This window comes from Nicotiana tomentosiformis, chromosome 11 (assembly GCF_000390325.3).
Source record: "Nicotiana tomentosiformis chromosome 11, ASM39032v3, whole genome shotgun sequence".
Taxonomy (NCBI): Eukaryota; Viridiplantae; Streptophyta; class Magnoliopsida; order Solanales; family Solanaceae; genus Nicotiana; species Nicotiana tomentosiformis.
Window position 1 is genome coordinate 110701918 of NC_090822.1, and position 18110 is coordinate 110720027.

General features: G+C 37.2%; 3 protein-coding genes across 7 annotated transcripts; 1 reads left to right on the plus strand and 2 right to left on the minus strand.

The window, feature by feature from the left end:
* Positions 1 to 1678: 1678 nt before the first annotated feature.
* Positions 1679 to 2671, plus strand: LOC138902021 (uncharacterized). The gene is made up of 2 exons (XM_070189826.1): positions 1679 to 2290; positions 2360 to 2671. The coding sequence occupies exons 1-2, from the start codon at positions 1679 to 1681 to the stop codon at positions 2669 to 2671; spliced, it is 924 nt and encodes a 307-aa protein (XP_070045927.1).
* Positions 2672 to 6102: 3431 nt separating this feature from the next.
* On the minus strand, positions 6103 to 16457 carry LOC104109816 (uncharacterized). 5 transcript variants are annotated; one of them, XM_070188360.1, is made up of 9 exons: positions 16173 to 16457; positions 15852 to 15950; positions 15670 to 15750; positions 13937 to 13992; positions 9730 to 10026; positions 8854 to 9399; positions 8577 to 8669; positions 8388 to 8489; positions 7118 to 7415 (listed from the first exon to the last, which is right to left on the minus strand). In XM_070188360.1, exons 6-9 carry the CDS (start codon positions 9007 to 9009, stop codon positions 7203 to 7205), a joined length of 564 nt encoding a protein of 187 aa, XP_070044461.1. In that variant the 5' UTR covers positions 9010 to 9399; positions 9730 to 10026; positions 13937 to 13992; positions 15670 to 15750; positions 15852 to 15950; positions 16173 to 16457; the 3' UTR covers positions 7118 to 7202. The 5 variants fall into 5 exon arrangements, 3 of the variants coding, with proteins under 3 accessions (XP_070044461.1, XP_070044462.1, XP_070044463.1); XM_070188361.1 differs by having other exon boundaries at positions 16045 to 16457; XM_070188362.1 differs by lacking the exon at positions 13937 to 13992.
* LOC104109817 (uncharacterized) lies at positions 10263 to 13914 on the minus strand. Its single transcript, XM_033659602.2, has 4 exons — positions 11620 to 13914; positions 11214 to 11525; positions 11027 to 11132; positions 10263 to 10943 (listed from the first exon to the last, which is right to left on the minus strand). Exons 1-4 carry the CDS (start codon positions 11730 to 11732, stop codon positions 10887 to 10889), a joined length of 588 nt encoding a protein of 195 aa, XP_033515493.1. The 5' UTR covers positions 11733 to 13914; the 3' UTR covers positions 10263 to 10886.
* Positions 16458 to 18110: the final 1653 nt, after the last annotated feature.

Below are 18110 nucleotides of genomic sequence, written 5' to 3' on the forward strand. Positions count from 1 at the left end.
TGAAGCAGATAAGCTTAAGTGGTTATATCTAATATCTCCTGAACGAAAAGGTTGCATAATTGATAAGAAGTAAGACTGTGATGACCCAAAAGGTCATCTTATGTTTTAGAACTTGAATCTGCGCTCTTAAGCCTTAAAAATCTCATTTTTACCCTCCTCAATTTGCGTGCGCAGTCCGAGCAGGTTTTCGGAAAGCTTTTATGTTGAAAACTAATAAAAATAAGAATTGTTACCTTAAAAGTTGATTTTAGTTGACTTCGATCAATATTTTTGGTAAACGGACCCGGATCCGTATTTTGACGGTCTCGATAGGTCCGTATCGAATTATGGGACCTGGGCGTATACCCGAAATCGAATTCGGAGGTCCCTAGCTCAAATTATAAATTTTTGATGAAAATTAAAAGTCGAAAAATTAATTATTTTTAAGAATTGATCGATGTTTGGCATTGTTAGTATCGGGTTCGTATTTTGGTTCCGGAGCCCGGTACAGTTTCATTATGATATTTAAGACTTGTCTGTGAAATTTGATGAGAAACGGAGTTGATTTGACGAGATTCAGATGTCCAGTTGAGAGGATATGGATTTTAAAGTGTTCTTGAGAATTTCATTTGATTTGGTGCTAAATTCGTAGTTCTAGGTGTTATTTTGGCTATTTGATCGCGCGAGCAAGTTCGTATGATGTTTTTAGATTAGTGTGCATGTTTGGTTTGGAGCCCCGAGGGCTCGGATGAGTTTCGGATAGGCCACGAGATGTTTTGGACTTGGGAAAAATCTGGTTTTCTGCAGATTCTGGTGTCTGACATATCCTTCTTCGCATTCGCGAAGGTCCTCTCACGAACGCGAAGAGTAAACTGGTGAGGCTGAGACTTCTTCTTCGCGAACGCGAAGGCCTCGTCGCGAACGCGAAGTGATGGGGGATTTACCCTTCGCGAATGCGAAGCACTTGGGGACCTGGGGGAGGTAAGTGACTCTTCCCCAAAATGTGTGGTAAGTGATTCTAAACCATTTTCTTTCAATTACCCATTACATTTCTTGAATTTTTAACCAAAAATCTAGAGTTTTCATGGTAGAATTAGGGGTTAGGGTAGAAACCAGGGATTTCAGAAATTTGGGAATTTAGACCTCGATTTGAGGTCGGATTCCACAACCAATTATATATTCGGGCTCGGGGGTGAATGGGTGAATGAATTTTGGTCCGAACCTCAGGTTTTGACTAAGCGGGCCCGGGGTCGATTTTCGACTTTTTGGGGGAAAATTTAGGAAATCTAGATTTATGCAATGTAATTGATTCCTTTATCAATATTTGATACTATTGAGTCATTTTTGAATAGATACGAGTGGGTTGGAGGAGAATTCCAAAAGAAAAGCTGTGATTGAGAATTAAGTGGCTTTCGGAGCGAGGTAAGTATTGTGTCTAAGGTTTGGCTTGAGGGAAAAGGTATTGTGTGAGTATTTGCTACGTGTTTTGTTGTTGAATATGGTGTATAGTTGGGTTGACGAACATCTATACATTGTGGTCGAGTCATAGTACGCGAGTGAAATTCTATTATTGCAAATTTGTAGTAGGGCAGGGGTTAGGGGTGGGGCGGGAGGCAAGAGAGGTAAAGGGAACAAGGGTGTCTGTAGGTTGAGAATTGGGTCATGGAACATAGGTACATTGACGGGTAAGTCTATAAAGATGGCAAAGATCCTCCAGAAGATGAGGGTCAATATAGCGTGTGTCCAAGAGACTAGGTGGGTAGGGTCGAGGGCGAAGGACGCGGACGGGTATAAACTTTGGTACTCAGGTGTCCAGAAAGGTAAGAATGGAGTGGGCATCTTAGTGGATAGGGAACCCAAAGAGTCTGTAGTCGAGGTTAGACGAGTGAATGATAGATTGATGATTATTAAGTTGGTGGTTGGAGAGTGCACCCTAAATGTCGGTAGTGCCTATGCGCCGCATGTGGGCCTAGATGAGGAGGTTAAACGATGCTTCTGGGAGGGTTTAGATGAGATTGTGCGTCAGGTTCCGCCTACTGAGAAGCTATTCATGGGAGGGGATTTCAATGGGCATATTAGGTCGACTGTAGGTGGTTATGGCGAGGTGCATGGAGGCTTCGATTTTGGGGAGAGGAACGGAGGAGGTACATCGTTATTGGACTTCGCTAATGCTTTTGGGTTGGTGATTGTGAACTCTAGCTTTCCAAAGAGGGAGAGGCATTTAGTTACTTTTCAAAATGCGATGGCGAAGACTCAGATTGACTTTCTTCTCCTCGGGAGAGGTGACAGAGGAATGTGCAAGGATTGCAAGGTGATTTCGGGTGAGATACTCGCAATGCAACATAGGCTCTTGGTGATGGATGTTGGTATTATGTTAAAGAGGAGGAAAAGGTCTACTCGAGGAAGTCCGAGAATCAGGTGGGGAGCCTTAACTAAGGATAAAGCCCAAGAGTTGGAAGGGCGGTTGTCGGCTATAGGATCTTGGAGGAGCAGCGGTGACGCGAGCACTATGTGGTCAGCGATAGCATACTATATTAGGGAGGTTGCGAGAGAGGTGTTAGGAGTCTCGACGGGCATCTCTGGTGGGCACAAAGGAGACTGGTGGTGGAATGAAGTGGTTCAAGGTAAAGTGGAAGCTAAGAAGGTGGCGTACCTGAAGTTAGTGGGGAGCATAGATGAGGAGGAGAGGTGAGCATGCATGGAGAGGTATAAGACAGCTAGGAAGGAGGCTAAGCTGGCGGTCATAGAGGCCAAGACTGCTGTATATGGTCGTATGTACGAGGAACTGGGGAAAAAAGGAGGGAGAAGAAGTTATTCCGGCTGGCCAAGTTGAGAGAGAGGAAGGCTCGAGATTTGGACCAAGTGAGATGCATTAAGGACGAAGATAGTAGAGTATTAATGGAAGATGGCCAGATTAAGAGGAGATGTCAGACTTACTTTCATAAACTTCTAAATGAAGAAGGGGATCAGGATATTGTGCTAGGATAATTGGAGCATTCCGAGAGTCACCGTGACTTTGGGTACTGCAGGCGTATTGAGGTTGATGAGGTTGTGGGAGCTATGCGTAAGATGAGTAGGGGCAAAGTGACCGGGCCAGACAAGATTCCGGTGGAATTTTGGAAGTGTGTGGGGAGAGCAGGTTTGGAGTGGTTGACTAGGTTGTTCAATGTTATTTTTAAGGCAAAGAGGATGCCGGATGAGTGGAGGTGGAGTACGGTGGTCCCATTGTATAAGAACAAAGGTGATATCCAGAGTTGTAACAATTATAGGGGTATCAAAGTAATGAGTCATACCATGAAAGTGTGGGAGAGGGTGGTTGAAGTGAGGGTAAGGATGATAGTGTCTGTATCCGACAACCAGTTCGGGTTCATGTCGGGTCGTTCGACTACTGAAGCTATACATCTTGTTAGGAAGTTGGTGGAACTGTACAGAGAGAGGAAGAAGGATCTGTACATGGTCTTTATTGACCTAGAGAAAGCGTATGACAAGATTCCTAGAGAAATTCTCTAGAGATGCCTGGAGGCAAAAGGTGTATCGGTTCCCTACATTATGGCGATTAAGGACATGTATGATGGGGCTAAGACTCGGGTTAGGACAGTATGAGGCGACTCTGAGCAGTTTCCGGTTGTAATGGGGTTACACCAAGGTTCTGTGCTCAGTCCGTTCTTATTCTCCCTCTTGATCAACGCGTTAACACACCATATTCAAGGGGAGGTGCCATGGTGCATGCTATTTGCCGATGACATAGTTCTGATTGATGAGTCGCGAGCCGGTATTAACGAGAGGCTAGAGGTTTAGAGATAGGCTCTTGAGTCTAAGGGTTTCAAGTTGAGCAGGACGAAGACGGAATACCTGGAGTGTAAATTCAGCTCTGAGCCAGGGGAAGTGGGCGTGGATGTGAGGCTTGAATCACAGGTCATCCCGAGTAGAGGCAGGTTCAAGTACCTTGGTTCGGTTATCCAGGGGGATGGGAGATTGAAGAGGATGTCACACATCGTATTGGGGTAGTATGGATGAAGTGGAGCTTAGCATCTGGAGTCCTGTGTGACAAGAGAGTGCCACCAATACTCAAAGGTAAGTTCTATAAAGCGGTGGTTAGACCAGCCATGTTGTATGGGGATGAGTGTTGACCCGTTAAGAACTCACATATCCAGAAGATGAAAGTAGCAGAAATGAGGATGTTGAGGTGGATGTGCGGGCACACTAGGATAGATAAGATTAGGAATGATGTTATTCGGGAGAAGGTGCATGTGGCTCCCATTGATGACAAGATGTGGGAAGCGAGGCTTAGATGGTTCAGACATGTTCAAAGGAGAAGCCCAGATGCTCTGGTACGGAGGTGTAAGCGGCTGGTTGTGGAGGGCACAAGAAGAGGTATAGGGAGGCCTAAGAAGTATTGGGGAGAGGTGATCAGACAGGATATGGCGAGGCTCCAGATTTTCGAGAACATGACACTTGATAGGAAGATGTGGAGGTCGAGTATTAGAGTTGTAGGTTAGGATGTAGTTAAGTCTTGACTTACTTCGTACCATTGTGGGACTGGCCACGTAGGGTTTTTGTCTAGGGTAGCTAGTGACAATGTTGTGTTTTACTACTTCGCTTTTCAGTACATGTCCTATTTACTAGCTATCGTTTTTGCTTTGCATCTTTCTTCTGCATTTTATGGTGTTCCTATTTTTTCTATGATTGTTGTGGTGATACTAATGTTGTCTCCTATTGTCGTTTTGTCTTTTTGTTTTCTTGAGCCGAGGGTCTTTCGGAAACAGCCTCTCTACTCCTTTAGGGTAGGGGTAAGGTCTGCGTACACACTACCATCCCCAAACCCCATTAGTGGGATTCTACTGGGTTGTTGTTGTTGTTGTTGTTGTTGTAAATCTTGTTATCCATGCTTATTGTTGTTGTTGAAATGTTGGAAAACTTGTATCCGGTTCCACCAAGGTCGATAAAATTGTGAATATTGATTCGAGGTTGAGATGTTAAATTGTGAAAGTAATCATTTATGAAATATTAATTTTCTTGTGAAACTCCTCTCTATCCGTTGTTATTGATTTAATTATATTGTGAGGAAGAGTGTAAAGCACGAAGGGTGATGCCGTGCATAATTTAATTATATTGTGAGGAAGAGTATAAAGCATGAAGGGTGATGCAGTGCATAATTTAATTATATTGTGAGGAAGAGTGTAAAGCACGAAGGGTGATGTTGTGCATAATTTAATTATATTGTGAGAAAGAGTGTAAAGCACGAAGGGTGATGCCGTACATAATTTAGTTATATTGTGAGGAAGAGAGTAAAAGCACGAAGAATGATGACGTGCAGTCTTATTTGTTATTTGGTGAGGTTGAGAGTAAAGCACGAAGGGTGATGTCGTGCAGTTTTCCTTGCTGTCTTAATTGCTCAATTCGTTTAAGGATTTCTGGTTTAATTATGTCTTTTCATTATTCTCACTCCTTATGTTGTATTTCCCCACTGTATGTTCCCCTCCCATTATTTCTGCATTATTTCTTATTTACTGTTGTTGCCACTAGCATGATTATACTGTTCAGGTTATATGTGGGTATCTTGTCCTAGCCTCGTCACTACTTCATCGAGGTTAGGCTCGATACTTACCAGTACATGGGGTCGGTTGTACTGGTGCTGTACTCTGCACTCAATACAAAAAAATGCTCAATTTGCGGCGGTTTTATTTACATATTGCGACGGTCAGTAACCTCCACAATTTGTTGTTACGGCGGTTTCCAAAACCCCCACAATAATGTTTGCCGCAATCAATTTGCGGGATTTTTTTCGGAGACCGCCGTTATCATTTAGCGGCGGTCTAACCTTCGCAATTCGATAGTTTAACTTTTTAAGAACACACGTATAAAAGAATAGCGGCAGTCAAAACCCCTATAATATTTTTATTTAACCCCTGCAAGTTTAAACACAATATTATTATACATTAAATTGCGACAATTATAACCTCTGCTATTCATTGAATTTATTTTTTTGGCAATTGTTATACCCATAAATGATCCAGTTTCAATTATGTTAATATAATGAAGTATCATCAGATTGTATAGAATCAAGTAACATCAATATATTAATAAACTACATTAAAGTAAATTATCATTAGTCTTAAAAACTTACTTTAAACATAACTACTCCGTCAATTAAACACAAAATATCAGTATTATAGTTAGTCTTAAAACAAACTTTAAACAGAACATCTACTCCAACTATTATGGACAAAAGAATTCCTATGACCATTCAATGGAGTACGATACATTTGGAAGCAACTTCAATGGTTGTCGTTAGGATTACTTTCACCAGATAATCTTCTTACATCCATGGGTGAAATGGATCCGCTAGCCACATCACTTGGCTAAAAAAATCAAAATAAAATATAATTTATGAAAAGTACCTCAATAATATCCTAATTAATAATCACTTAGCTTAAGTCAAGTATCGGTAACTTCAAGAATTACTTTCCTCCCGATCTAACTTCAAAAGTAACAGGGACATTTAGAGATAAATAAGTCCCCTATGGAAATTGAAATGGTGGCTGATGCTGCTGTTACAAAGTTCAAGAAGGTAATTTCACTTCTAGATCGAAACAGAACTGGCCATACTAAATAAGTTTAGTTTGAAATTTTAATACGTTTCAGTTTTTCAGTATTTACACATTTGATATTATTCATATAAAACATATATATGTATATCACAGACCATTCAAGGAAGCAACAGAACCTTACAAAAACTTAGCTTTTGTAGTCACATAAGAATTCAGATTCTGAATCTGTACTTATATTTGGATTGTATAGAAAACTTCTTGATGTTTTCTTGAAGGCGCCCATAAAAAGGAAAAATCAAGAATCTACTTCTTTCAAATCAAGAAATGGAATAGGGGATAGACTGATGTCTTGTGTGCTAATTCATGAAAGATAAAAAATACACATTTGATGAGAATGCATGTGTAGATATAGTAGTGAAGAAAGTGAGAAAAAGAGTCAAACACCATATAGCACAAAAGTTTTCAAAATTAAATAAGAAAGTTATGAACTTTTCTTACCGTTGAATGAGGAGAAACAAAGATCCCTGCAAATTATTCAGGTATCCTCCCTACTTTCATTATCATATACGCCTTAAAAGCATTCATCATTTGGGTGTTAACATTCATCATTTCTCTGTAGTTCTCTTGGCTTTGATTGTGAGCATTCAACATTTGATTGTACTTCTCTTGGCATTAGGAAGAACATGAACCGTTATTATAACTTGAAGCATTCAAATCATTATAACGAGGTCTTGTTTGTCTAAACGCTCTGCCAGGAACAACTCCTAATCCCAAGCACCTTACCATTCCAGAGTGCTCTTTTCCCAACACCTTACCAATGACATCATTTGGCAAAATTTCCGACTCATCCACGGTGCTTTGGCTCAATACTAGTTCAATTTTTTCCTAAATATATTACACACCAAAAGTCAGTGTACTACCTTCAATCAGTGATTGATAAGTTATTAAAAAAGAATAACAAGAGAAGAAGAATATCCAACTTCTGAACAAGATCAATTTGCCTCATATAGAAGGTTATGCATTCAGTTTTGGATCTTTGGCAGATGTATTAAATGGTATTTTCGCAGCCATTAATCTATCATATGGTATTTTTTCCTTCATTTTACTAATCAATTTTCCTCATATAGAAGGTTATGCATTCAGTTTTGGATCATTGGCAGATGTACATATGGTGTTTTCGCAGCCATTAATCTATCAGATGGTGTTTTCTCCTTCATTTTACTAATAATAATTTGTTGAAAGAGGACACTTTGCTTTTGAGCTAAGTCAATGTTTCTATATTTGAGCACAAAACCGTCAATAACTGACTTAGGTAGCTAAACTTTAATACTTGCCAAGACATGACAAAATCATACTAATAACAAACAACAACAACATTTCGACCACGATTTTCAATCAGCCTAAAGTTTTCATCTAAAACTTTGGTAAGATTCAGATGCTTCTGGAAAAAAATTCCAGCTTTTGTTTAGGCAGAAGTTGAATTTGTTAGTTTATATCTTATGCAAACAATTTGTATTACTGAGACAATATTTTCAGTAATGCACCAGTAACTCAACATTTATTCACTCAATCTTGGTAACCATTTCTTCTTAAAATATAAAGAATATATCACATAATAACATCAACGAAGCCATTATTTGACGAAATTTCCTTTATTCACCCAAATATTCAGATCTGGATAAAAAGTGGATTAATCATGAAAGCACAGTACCCGAGCATGAACAACTTTCATGTCAAAATCAATTAAAAAGGTTTACTTTCTTATCATTTCTGACTTTCGTAGTGGAATCCAAGCACTGTCACTGATTACTAGGTACTAAATGATTGCAAATTTGATGGAAGAAGTTAAAAACTTACATATATCTCTTTTACCGCCTCATTAACATATGATCCATCTTCATTCCTATGTGTAGCGAGATAAAGTTGTCCTCGTCCAGGCTTTTTTCCAGTCTCAGCCATCTATAAATGAAAAAGTTAAAGTCGCATTAACTTACCTAACTAAGAATAGTTGCTAGTTTAATTAAAGTATTCAAAATGAATCAATACCATTTCATCCCTTCTTCTGGAGTTAGGTTTGGAGCCACCGATATGTGAAATAATTTGTTTCTTCCGAATTTCAGCATTTCTTTTATAAATTTCCTTACAAAAAGATACCACGAATTACACATACTTGCCTATTGTGTACTTGTAAAACCATAATATCTGTTTAACAAAAGAACAAAGGTACAAATGATACCAAGAGAAGGAAGAAAGTTCAATTCCCATGAATTTAGGTGACTCATTTTGAGTTTTGAAGAATACAGTCTCTCTTTGAAATAAATACCTGTGTCTTTTCTTTAAAGTGGTAATCAACATAAGAAATCCATTGATCCGGTAAAATTCCCAATGGAACGCTATCCATTATGTCAGCTCTACTTTTAAGTGGATCATAGACCTTATCAAACAACTTTAGCCTTTTTGCGCCCCACTTCTTACACATAGAATTATAAACATATCGTCTTGCATTTGACTAAGTTGTCCGAAAACAAAATCGTGGCTTCAAGAATAAACCAATGGTTAGATAATTATTACATGCAAATATAAAATCTAATGACATAAAACCGAGATATTGTATGCCTCAAAAATACCTTTATAAATCAATCATAACAATGATTGAAGATTGTCACAGGTAAATCCGACCATTTCTCAAAGTGAATTGGAAAAATGGAGCAGTCAGTTTCTAAAATTCCACAAAAGCCTGCAAGAACGCCTTGTCCTTCACCAATGGGAGAATCCGTGTCGTCAAAATCAACCACAATACGCTCTCCATTAGATAAATTTAACACGTCCCTTTTCTTTACTTTAAGTATCTTGCTAGCTCCTTGTGAATCTTAAAAGATAAAAACAAAAATCAATGTGGTTCTCTATTCTTTGAGGCAACAGATTATTAGGTGGGTTCTTAGGCAGAATGTCAAACCATCAAGTAACAATCAAATGAGTTATCAGGCAAGCTTCAGTACCTTAAAAGAATTAATCTCTCCTACAATTTAGAAGGAAAAATATCTTCTAAATTGGTAAAATGAGGATGGATCCAAGAGGTTTGATAACGAATGTAAAGTGATGAGAAGCATTAAGCATAGGTTATGTATTCTTTGAGGTAACATATTGTTAGTTGCGGCGTAAAATAGACAGAATGTATAAATGAATGGCAATAACATACCTATTCCATCTACAATCCAATGTTGCGTAGACACACGTCCACTACGCTTTCTAGATAGTGGTGGTTGTGACGCGGCCCCGACTGATGGAACCTGTTGTGTTGTTGTCTGATCTGACAGAATCGGATTTGCTGCAACATGCCTTGAAGGTGTTGGTCGTGCTCTCAGTTGAACTTGTGATGTATCATCAAAATGCAAAGGTGTTGATTCAGTTGATAATGGTTGTACTACACCTTGTGATGTAGATGCTGGCTGAATTGAGTTCTGGAAGTTCTCGTAACGCTTGGGCTTCGGCATACCTGCAAGCAATAAAATAAAAGTAGGAGTTCACAAAATTAGTAGAAGCAAAGTCGAATAATTTAAGAAGAAACAATTCACACATGTATCCTGTTAAACTTGAATAAGATAGACATATTCATCTCCAGAACTAAAACATGGCAAGTAAATGCAAATCTGATGCAAATTCTATAATGATATAAAATTAAATATAATGATATATATTTGATTCTCAAAGGGATGAAAAATACTCACCATGAAGAACTGGAGGAAAACCTAAGGACTGGCCTAATTCCTATTCAAACATATGCTTCTCTATTGCAAGTTGTTGTACATTTTCATAATTAACATCAAAAAATTGTTCAAATTCTTGTTGTTGGAATGGCTCATTCTCGTATATTTCTCCTTCAACCACCTCTCCCATATCAAACAAATCTCTTGGCTTTAAATGTACCGCCACACTCCAACCTTCATCAGTTTCATCATTAACATAGTATACTATATTTTCTTGAGATGCTTCAATATAAGGATCATGCTCCTCACGATCACCAGTGTGAATCAATCTAGAAAAATTAACACAGTTAAAATTCCAAGCATCTCTTTTGAACCCTCTATCTCGCGTAGTGTCAGCCCACTGGCATTTGAAGAGCACAACCTTAAACTGACCATAATAATTAAGCTCAATAATATCTTCCATCTTCCCATAATATGGCAAATATGCTTGCCTCGCATTTCTGTCAGCGTTGGATGCAATACAAGAGGTTTCAGAGGTAAGAAAAACTCCACTATTTTGAGTTTTTGATCCTTGTTCTCTAGACAATGTCCAAAATTTGAATCCATTAATGTTATAAGCAGTGAACCTTCTCGCATCTGGACATGGACCTTATGCTAGAAACTCCAAATCAGTAGAGATTGTGTTTGTTATATCCGGATTCATAATCTAAATAGACAAAATTCTTTTTGTCAAATATTCAAAATTAAAACAAGAAAGTTAATTAAGCATAGACAAGCATTTTCACTCACTCGCTTTGGAAACCAATCAGAAAACTCTTTATTAACTCTCCTTTCTACTTCGGTTGCTGCAGGTCTCCGGCCCCTTGAACTCCTTCTTATGCAATCCCTAAATTCACTAAAAAGGAGTTAATTGTATCAATTTTAATCACTTCACTCAAAGTTTTTGTAAAAAAATAAATTAATTTATTTTTCTTACCTAATAAATGGCTTTACTGCTGCACAATTAAGTAACACATATCGATGAGCTTGAGTCTTCTCAAGTTGAGTCAATGTGAATGTTTCAGAACCTCCGACGGTTTTACCTTGTGTAGGAAATATAGATGACATTTCAGAATCCTCATTAAGATTTGGTTCATCGTTTACACGTTTAGGCCTATTTACCTTCGACTCAATATCCTCAAAATAACGAGAAAAAAGAGTTAGGTCTTCTTTAACAATGTGACCCTCAGCTATGGAACCTTCTGGTTGTGCTTTATTCCCTATAAGGGACTTGAAATGACCTAACAATCTATAACCAAAATAAAAAAGTATTAGAATAAACAATTACTTTGAATTACTATTATAAGATCGATTGAAATTATGTTGAATAAGTAATGTTTTACCTTTCAACAAAATACATCCACCGATAATGTACCGGTCCACCTTGTATTACTTTATCCACTAGAGGGACAATTAAATGAACCATTACAATAAAAAAGGATGTAGGGAACAACATCTCTAAATGGCAAAGTGTGAGTACAATCCGATCTTGTAGCTTTTCTAGGTCCAAGAGGCTCAAGCTTTTCGAACAAAGTTGTCTAAAAAAGGATGAAAGCTCTACCAAGACTGCAACAACGTGATTTGGAAGCACATTTCAAATTGCTATGGGCAACAATTGTTCCATAATGATATGACAATCATGGCTTTTTAGTCCAAATATCCTCTTTTTATCTAGATCAACACAACGAGAGATATTACTTGAGTAACCATCTGGGACCAAGATATTTTTTAAAGTTTTGAGAAAGTTGACTCTTTTATTTGTTGGAATTGTAAACGAAGCAAGCCGACAATTCTCATACTCATCTGGCCAAAGATCACGCCTTATACCCATATCTTTTAGATCTTTTCGAGCCTTAACATGATCCTTTGATTTGTCTTTATCATGTAGCAAAGTGTATATAATATTATCAAATACATTCTTCTCAATGTGCATAACGTCTAAATTATGGCGCAACAAGTTGAATTCCCTATATGGAAGATTGAAGAATATGCTTTTTTTTCTCCATTCTTGAGTTGCACTTTTCTCGGTACCTTTTTGTCGATTTCTTTTCCTTCTTTCATTCAATTCTGCTGGTTTTCCAAATGTAACATCAATTTCTTCCACTTGATTCAAAATATCTGACCGAGTTAACTTCCTTGGAGGGTTTCTCTCTTCCGTATTGCCAAACAAATGAAGCTTCATCAATCTAAATTTATGATTTCTTGCCAAACACCGGCGATGACCAATAAAGCACCACTTTCTACTATGACGAAGTCGACAAGGTTCTGTGTCAAAATTACAAGATGGACATGCAAAACCAGTATGTGTGTTCCAACCAGATAAAATTTCAAGTCCAGGAAAGTCACTAACTGTCCACATAAGAGCTGCTCACATTCTAAACGTTTCCTTCTTTGATGAATCATAAGTTTCCACACCTTCACGCCACAACTCATTTAACTCCTTAATAAGCGGTTGTAGGTATACATCTATATTATTCCCCGCCGTTCGTGGACCTGGAATGATCATTGAGAGGATAAAATTTGGTTGCTTCATACACAACCAAGGTGGAAGGTTATATGGAACCAAAATCATTGGCCAAATGCTATAATTAGTACTCATCATACCAAAAGAATTGAAACCATCACTAGCTAGGCCTAATCGAACATTTCTAGGATCAGAAGCAAATTCAAAAAAAGTAGTATCAAATCTTTTCCATGCCTCACCATCTCTGGGATGCCTCATGATTCCATCTCTGTTATTATCTTTCACATACCATCTCATATGCTCTGCAATTTTAGAGCACATGAACAATCTGTGCAATCTTGGTTTCAGTGGAAAGTAACGCAAAATTTTTGCGGGCATCTTTTGCTTCTTTTTCTTCTTTCCCGTAGTAGACATGTGATTATTGTTGCTCTTCTTAGTTGGCTTCCATCTAGAAGTATGACAATGCTTGCATGTTTCTTCATTAGCATCATCTCCCCAGTACAACATGCAATCGTTTTGACAAGCATCTATCTTGATATAATCAAGACAAAGCTTTTTGATGGTATTCTTGGCCTCATAAAAAGAATTAGGTATCTTTGCAAATCCAAATGCATCATTCAGTAAATCTAGCAGCATAGTCATTCCCTTATCACTTAGCCCAGACAAACACTTTATGTGATACAACTGTAACAAAAATTCTAGCTTCGAGTACTTGGACCCTTCATATAATTCTTCACTTCCATCTCTAAGCAACTCAAAAAATTCTTTATTATTTGAAGAAGGCAGATCATTTACTATTTCTTCTTCTCCAACTAATTGTGATGGACCTGCATCAATGCCCTCATGCCTTAAACCCGGGAATGCTTCATTTATCAACAATTCCATAGGATTTTCAGGAGGCAATGCATCCGGGATAACCTCTGTGCTTCTAGAGTTCTCCAACACTTCTGTTTCCCCATGAAGAATCCAAGTGACATAATTTTGAGGGAATGGCTTGCTAATCAAATGATCGTACACTATCTCTCTAATCTGCCACTTCCCAAAACCACATTTAGGACACGGACATTTTATTCTATCTCCTATAGAAGCATTCTTAAATGCAAAATTTAGAAATTGATTCAAACCAAGTAAATACTTTGTTGTATTTCTAGGTATTTCAATCCAAGATTTATCCATGAAAGGTATTGATATATAACCTTTCAGAAGTGAGCCACCGATAAGGATTTCTCTGAGCAAGAGTCTTTACTGTAACCTACAATATTTCCATGAGAAAGGACGATTTAGTAACTTATCAACGCAATAACATTATAAAATTTTGTAGGAATTGCGGCGTAAACAAGGCCGGGAACTTGTTACATGCATGTTTAATTAGTACAACATGTTCAAGCGATTGTCGGTGTGCTAAATTTATTCTATTGATCTAGCTTTTTCAAAATCCTAAAGTGTATATGTAACTGTTATTGGTACCTCAACAAAGGATTTAGTAACTGTTGTAGATTGAAATTGTAAATAGTTATTTAATGTACAACACTTCAATAGAATATATATAGTTTAACATATATATTCAACATATAAATGTACTACCAGATATCTAAATAATTTTTCCCCTTATCTCCTAATTCAATGAATTTTCATGTGACAATCCATCTTTGAGAAACCAGTCCTTATGTACAACAACCACATACCAAATGATCAGTGATTTAACATAAAAATATTATAGTAGTGGGTAATAGAATTTTGCTAGGATTCTTTCTAGCTAGTTATGATTGAATGGGGCATATATCTAATGAAGAAAAAGAGTATGTACTAAAATATATAACACATGTACAGCAGTATGTAAGTATGACGCACTGATATTTCATCTATCACTTTACTTCATAGTGAGAAATAGACTTTTAAAGAGAAGAAGACAGAACATAAATTCCAAGACAAAATTTACTATTTTTCACACCTCTTAAATTATAATCTTAAACAATTGACACATGAAAAAAGCAAAAAGAACAAAGGAAATAAAAAAAAAATAAAAAAAAAGACAAGAAGACCAACTCTATGCAAATAAAACAAAAGTACAACACAAAATTTAAAGACATCAACTTTTGGAGAATATTAAACTAATAATCCAAAGAAAGGTTTGTTCTTTATTCTTGAGTCTTAAAAGGAGAAATCCAGAGATCAGATTGTATTACATAGTAGGAAGCTTGAACTAGAAAAAAAAAATATTTCTCAATTCTTTCAATAGTGAGACAGTCTTCATCTATCCTTTAAACTCTTTCCTTTGATCTTTTCTCTTTTACTATCCTTTCTCTTTTTCTAACAAACTAATAAAAAATATATATCACATAAAATGGATTTTGGGGGTATTTTCCATTGTATTTGTCACTAGCTCTCGCTTGTACAGATATGGAAAAACTAAAGCGACATGATTCTTCAATAGAGTTTAAATTATATATATGGACAGTGTAAATTTTCTTACAATATCAGTTCGATTAAATCGGTAATAACAGTTTATGTTATTTTTCAAGTTATTAAACCAAGAATACATCCAAGCAGAAGTATCCTCGTTGTTATATATATGGACAGTATCCTCGTTGTCTGTTTCAGTATTTACCAAGAACTAAATTCCAAGCAGAAAATCCTTATTCAGTGAATAGAACAAGAAATATAGCATCAAAATGCCACATTCCCCAACTTTAAACCCCGAAAATAATAAATATATTATACATACAGCCAGTTCGGAACTTGCAGAAACCAAATTGTAAACTCATATTAAATTATAATTCCCAGAAATAACACATTTTGAAAACTGCATATTTGTAAACATCACCAATTAAATCGCAACTCCAGAAAAATAGTTTTCAAACACATATACAACAAAACGAATTTAAATCTGGAAAGAAAAAAAAATTAATATTCAACACTAAAATAGTACCTTGAGACTGATTCAAACACAACGCAGAGCAAAAAGAGGAGCCAGTGACAATTGCGTCTTCTCTGAAGGTCCCCAGGAGTTCTAAAATACACATGCAAAAGAAAATATTTCAATTAAGATCCAAATCACAAAAAGTAACCTACAAAATACACAAAAAATCTAAATTTTAGAATCTATAATACCTAATGCCAAAGGAGAAATAGGACTTATATCTCGAATTCAACAAAGCGTGTTATATCCTTTTTCAAAATACACCGATTCTACCAAATTTCTGCTCCTTTCTGTTGAGAATCAAAAAACATCAAGATGAAAGAAAGAGAAAAAATTAGAAAAGGAAAAACACAAATTAACAGAGAAAATAAACTTAAAACTCACGTGCATGAAGAAAGCTTTCTAGGTAAATTTTACAAAAATGCAAAATCAAAGGATTGGGAGCTTCAGATCTTTTCGAGCCTTGTTGTGAAGAGGAATTTGTATGAAAGAGCAAAATCAAATAAACTTACATCCAACTGATTGATAGATCTGAAGTTTTCTGGGTTGATAGCTTTCGAGGCTGATTTTACAAAAGAGGAAAATCAAAGCAGAGAGCAAAATCAAAAGACGAATTTGGATTTCTAGAGCGCTACACGGGCTTGAGCAGAGAAGCTATGACAGACAGACATACGTACAATATTTCAAGCAAGCATGAGATAATTTTGTAAGAAAATTTAAGAAATCGGAGAATGAGAAAGGGGTTTGGGATTGAAAAAGGGTTTTTTAATTTGAAGGGTAGGTGAAATGAGAAAGGGGTTAGTGGGCGCTATTTTACTCTAGCACATAGAAATTTGGGAATAAAAGAGAGGGAAAGGACTAAAAAATGAGGGAAACATTGGGGTTAGCGGGCGCTATTTCTTTTTAGGTTTGCAGAGGTTACTGACCGCCGTAAATATAATATATTTGCGAGGGTAAATAAATCCCTACAATTTGATATAAATTGCGGAGGTTACAGTAACCGCCACAATAAAACCTCCGCAAATTTAACGTTTTTTTGTAGTGACTTTTTGTGCAGATTTTGATACCAGCTCAGGTTGATCGAGATTTGCTACTGGTCTACTGTCCGGAGACTCAAGGTAGATCTGTCGGCGTTCACAGACCTTGAAGTCCCCATCTATCCTTTATGTCTTACTGTTTTCTTTTATTCAGACAGTTGTATTTCTTTCAGACCATTACTTGTTGTAGATTCTAGAATGCTCGTGAATTGTGACTCCAAATTCGGGTTGTAGTAATTAATACAGTTTTATAAAATTGCGCACCTCTTATATATTATCTTAGTTAATTATTGTTATTTACTGAATGGAAATAAGAAATTTGTTTAACGATTTTCTAACGTTGGCTTGCCTAGCAAGTGAAATATTAGGCGCCATCACGGTCCCGTATATGAGAAATTTCCGGTCATGACAGTTGGTATCAGAGCACTAGGTTACATAGGTCTCACGAGTCACGAGCAAACTTATTAGAGTCTGAAGAATCGGTACGGAGACGTCTGTACTTATCTCTCAGAGGCAATAAAGTTTAGGAACAATATCACTTCTTTCATTCCTTATTGTGCGGCATTAATTTTTACTTGAAACCTATATCTCGTATTCCTTTGTATCCACTCGTGTATGACATTGCGCACTTGGTATCAGTTGTGCGTCGACGGTTCGTGATGCCGCAGATAAACTACGAGGGAGCCAGAGATGCTCAAACATTTCCTCAACGTGTGATTCCGACTGAAGATACGGACGTATTAAGAGATCACCCAGTGAATCAGGTGGGGGATGCAACGGACCTTGGCATCTGGTTGATTTATACAAGCTGTGAAGGTTAACATTGTGGACCATCGGACGTGGTGAACTATGACTTCGCGCCGAGAAGGGGGGAGTCCACTATCAATGTATGGATTGCGGGGTCATGTGTTATATCAGTTTTGGCCCGAATTGTATATATGTGATACTGAAAGGTTCCCCAAAAAAATTTATACATGTTTAAGGCCTGAGATTTTGTAGAGGATAAGGTTGGTACTTGCGGTATACCCACCTACTTAATAATCCTATACTTCAGTACCAAAAGGAGTTAGAGAAATGACTTTAAATTTACAGAAGATCTACTCAGCGTGGACGTCATGATTGCAGATTTTGGGATGCTTCGGAGGAAGTACAGTAGTTGACGATGTTCTGGACTATGTAGTTTGTGCCAAGATTTGTCTGTATGGAGCTCTACTTTTGTGATCGTTGTGTATAAATAGGGGTAAGGGTTACCTCTGAGAAGAATCGAAGAGTATGTTAAGAAATGGGTCAGCTCAACAATGTTGAGTAAGCATAACAAAAGAAGAAAAATTGGCCTTGGGAGAGATAATTCTCCACAGGTGTCCGTGGCAAGCCTATGAAGAGGGCAGACCAGTCAATACAACACCGCCTACT